The sequence below is a fragment of the Canis aureus genome, chromosome 2, assembly GCF_053574225.1.
Source record: "Canis aureus isolate CA01 chromosome 2, VMU_Caureus_v.1.0, whole genome shotgun sequence".
In the NCBI taxonomy this organism is placed as follows: Eukaryota; Metazoa; Chordata; class Mammalia; order Carnivora; family Canidae; genus Canis; species Canis aureus.
Window position 1 is genome coordinate 73437192 of NC_135612.1, and position 2809 is coordinate 73440000.

The 2809-nt window shown below is 59.5% G+C and overlaps 1 protein-coding gene across 4 annotated transcripts in view; it reads left to right on the forward strand.

The window, feature by feature from the left end:
• The first annotated feature begins 471 nt into the window (after nucleotides 1-471).
• Nucleotides 472-2809, forward strand: part of PDS5A (PDS5 cohesin associated factor A) — a 152092-nt gene continuing 149754 nt past the window's right edge. For 3 of the 4 annotated variants that reach the window (XR_013368760.1, XM_077879064.1, XM_077879051.1), the window contains exons 1-2: nucleotides 472-612; nucleotides 1459-1636. Coding sequence is in view for 2 of the 4 variants with exons in the window: in XM_077879064.1 (XP_077735190.1) it covers nucleotides 1499-1636 (138 nt within the window). In the remaining 2 variants the exon portion in view is untranslated. Of the gene's footprint in view, nucleotides 613-682; nucleotides 821-1458; nucleotides 1637-2809 lie in introns of those variants that run through there. The other variant, XR_013368764.1, reaches the window with a different exon arrangement.

Here is a 2809-nt window from a genome sequence, read left to right on the forward strand (position 1 = left end):
TCTGCGCCGCGAGTCTTGGCGCCAACCGGGTGGCGGCGCTGTCCGCCCCGCGCGCGGCCGCCTCGGGCCCGAGGGAGGCGGAGGCTCGGCCGGCGGAGGAAGGGGAGGGAGCGAGGCGCGCTCCCTGCTCTCGCGTGCTCTCGCACCGCTCGCGTGACCGGCTGGTGTGTGCGCGAGGGGCCGGCTCCCGGGGGCACGGACGGCCGGGCGCGCGCCGCTGCGAGGGGCGTCCGGGTCCCGGTCGGCGGACCCGGCCGGCGCGAGGTGCGGGTGGGTCGGCGGGCCGCGGGGGTCCCGGGCGGACGCGGGCGCTCCCGCTCCCGCTCCCGCTCCCGGAGGAGCCTTCTCCGAGGCTGCTCTTCCTCGGCCAGACGGAGAGCGGCAGTGTCTCCCCGCCCAGCGCACACTCGCCCCGCGTCTCCCCCCGCGGCGGCTGCTCCTCCTCGGCACCGCCAGCCCCAGCGCCGCTCCGGGGCGGGCGGCGGCGGCGGCGGCGGCGGCGGCGGGACCCGCGGAGCCGCTTTGTGTGCAGCCCGACGAGGGGCGGCGGCACAACCACCTGACAGAGGCCCGGGCGCTCGATGCACCTTCCGCCCGCATGAGGAGGAGGAGGTAAAGGCGGCGGCGGCTCGGCTCCCGCCCTCGGTTGGTGGAGGGAGGGGACGGAAGGGGAGACCGGAGTGGGGGGCGCGGGACCGAGGCCCGGCGGGGCTGCCCGAGGTGCCAGTGAGGCCTCGGCAGCGCTGGACGGCGCCGAGCGGTCGGGGGCGAGAGCAGCCGCCGGGGTCCCTCAGCCGAAGTTGAAGGAACAAAATGTGAAGTGCGGAGCCGCGTCAGCCGCTTCCTGGCGTGGGGTTTGGGGTGGAGGGCGGCTTGTTTTCCCCTCCCGCGGGACAGGGGAGGGGCGGGAGCGTGGCGGGGACGCCGGGGGTCCTGAGGCGCGGCCCGGCAGAGGCGTTCGTCTCCCGGAGCCGCCGCTGCGTGCGGGTCCGTTCGGGTCCCTAGTTTTGCGGCCTAAGCCGAGCCCTATAGGCCTCGCGGCTCCTCTCCCGGAGGGGACCGGCCGGGCGGGGGCTCGGGGCTTCTCTCCGACCGAGCGGGGGCCGTGAGGGCCTCGCCGGGCTCGGGAGGCTGCCGAACTCCGGACCTCGGTGCGTCGGGGTGGGTTTCATTGTGAGAGGCGGAATGGGAAACTCCTGGTGCAGCTCGGCGCTCCCCGCGGCCGCGGCGGCTGGTGCCGGAGAGCCCCTGGGGCCCGGGGCCGGCGGGGCCCGCGTGAGTGGGGGTGGCGGGGCGGCCGCCGGGGGCTGGGCCCGGGGAGGGGCGAGTGGCGGGGCCGCCGCCGAGTCCCCGGCCTCCGTGGAGAAAGGGCCCTTTGCAGATTAGAGATTTTTGAAATGAAAAAAGAGGTTACAAAGTCTCCCCTTTCTCGCTGAACTTTTGTTTTCTGACCGATAGAGGCCGGTAGAGGACTGTGAAAGAAAAGTTGTCCCCCAGGATGGACTTCACCGCGCAGCCCAAGCCTGCCACTGCCCTCTGTGGCGTCGTGAGTGCAGACGGGAAGATCGCTTACCCTCCGGGGGTAAAGGAGATCACCGACAAGATCACCACCGATGAAATGATCAAGCGACTGAAGGTAAGCGTCTGGACAGTGTTCACACTTGAGACGTTTGTGGTAGGAGGTGCTCTCTCCCGTGGTATTATTACTGCACTGCTAGGCCTGGCCTTTACAGTTTCACCTACCAGGGTTTTTTGTTTGTTTGTTTGTTTTAGATATCTTGTCATCTCCTTTTTTTACCACCTCTGAGAGGGATTATCTTGGTTGTATCTTTGGTTCTGTAGGGATATAATCATTATGGAAAATTAAAAGCAGTGTATCTGTTTTTTCAAACCTAAGAATGTGCGCTTTTTTTTTTTTGAGAGAGAGAGAGATATATATATATAACTTTTTTTCTAGAAATATTTATGAGAATACTGTTCAAAGTAGCTTACAATCTTAAGTTTAGGCAATAGCTGCCTAGGAAGGGTCCTATTTCCATCACTTTCCGAGGAGACCAATCACAAAAGCATTTTTATTAAATTGTCACAATTTTCTAATATCCGGAAGCTTAAATACGAATTTAATATGGTTGAACTTTCACAGAATGTACTGACTTCACAATTCAGACTTGAAGTAAGGTGATGATTTATGTCTGCATATTCAAAGGGGTTTTTAAGAGAGAATATTTTAGCTCTTTTTTAGTTAGCTTATTTAAACCATGGTGATCCTAAGATCAGGGTTGTAAGTTTCAGCTTTATGTTGATCAGCTTTTTGCTTTGTTGCATGGACATTGATTATGCCTACAGCCTTACAGGATAAGTGCTGTTGTTACGAGAGCAACTTGATGGAGTATTTCTCAGACAGGGCATCTTCATTTTTTTCTTTTCTCCCCCCCCCCCCCCCGCCTTTTTTTTTTTTTTTAAAGTGGCTCCACACTGGCTGTTATGCTTAACTCATGACCCTGAGATCCAGTCCGGCACTTAACGGACTGAGCCACCCAGGTGTCCCTCAGCCAGGGCATCTTTGACTCCCAGGGAACATTTGTCAGCGCTGAAAATATTTTGGTTGTCACAATTGGGGCTAGATTGAGGCAAAGAAAGGGAAAGACTTGAGGCAGGGAGTCCAACTAGGAAACTGCTAATGGTAGTATAGGTGAAAGATGCTGAAATCTTGAGGTTGAGCTATGGTAGTGGAAGAGAGGTAGGGAAGGATCCAAGAAATGTTTCAGAGTTAGAATCAATCAGACTTGGTGGGAGGTGAGGGAAGAAA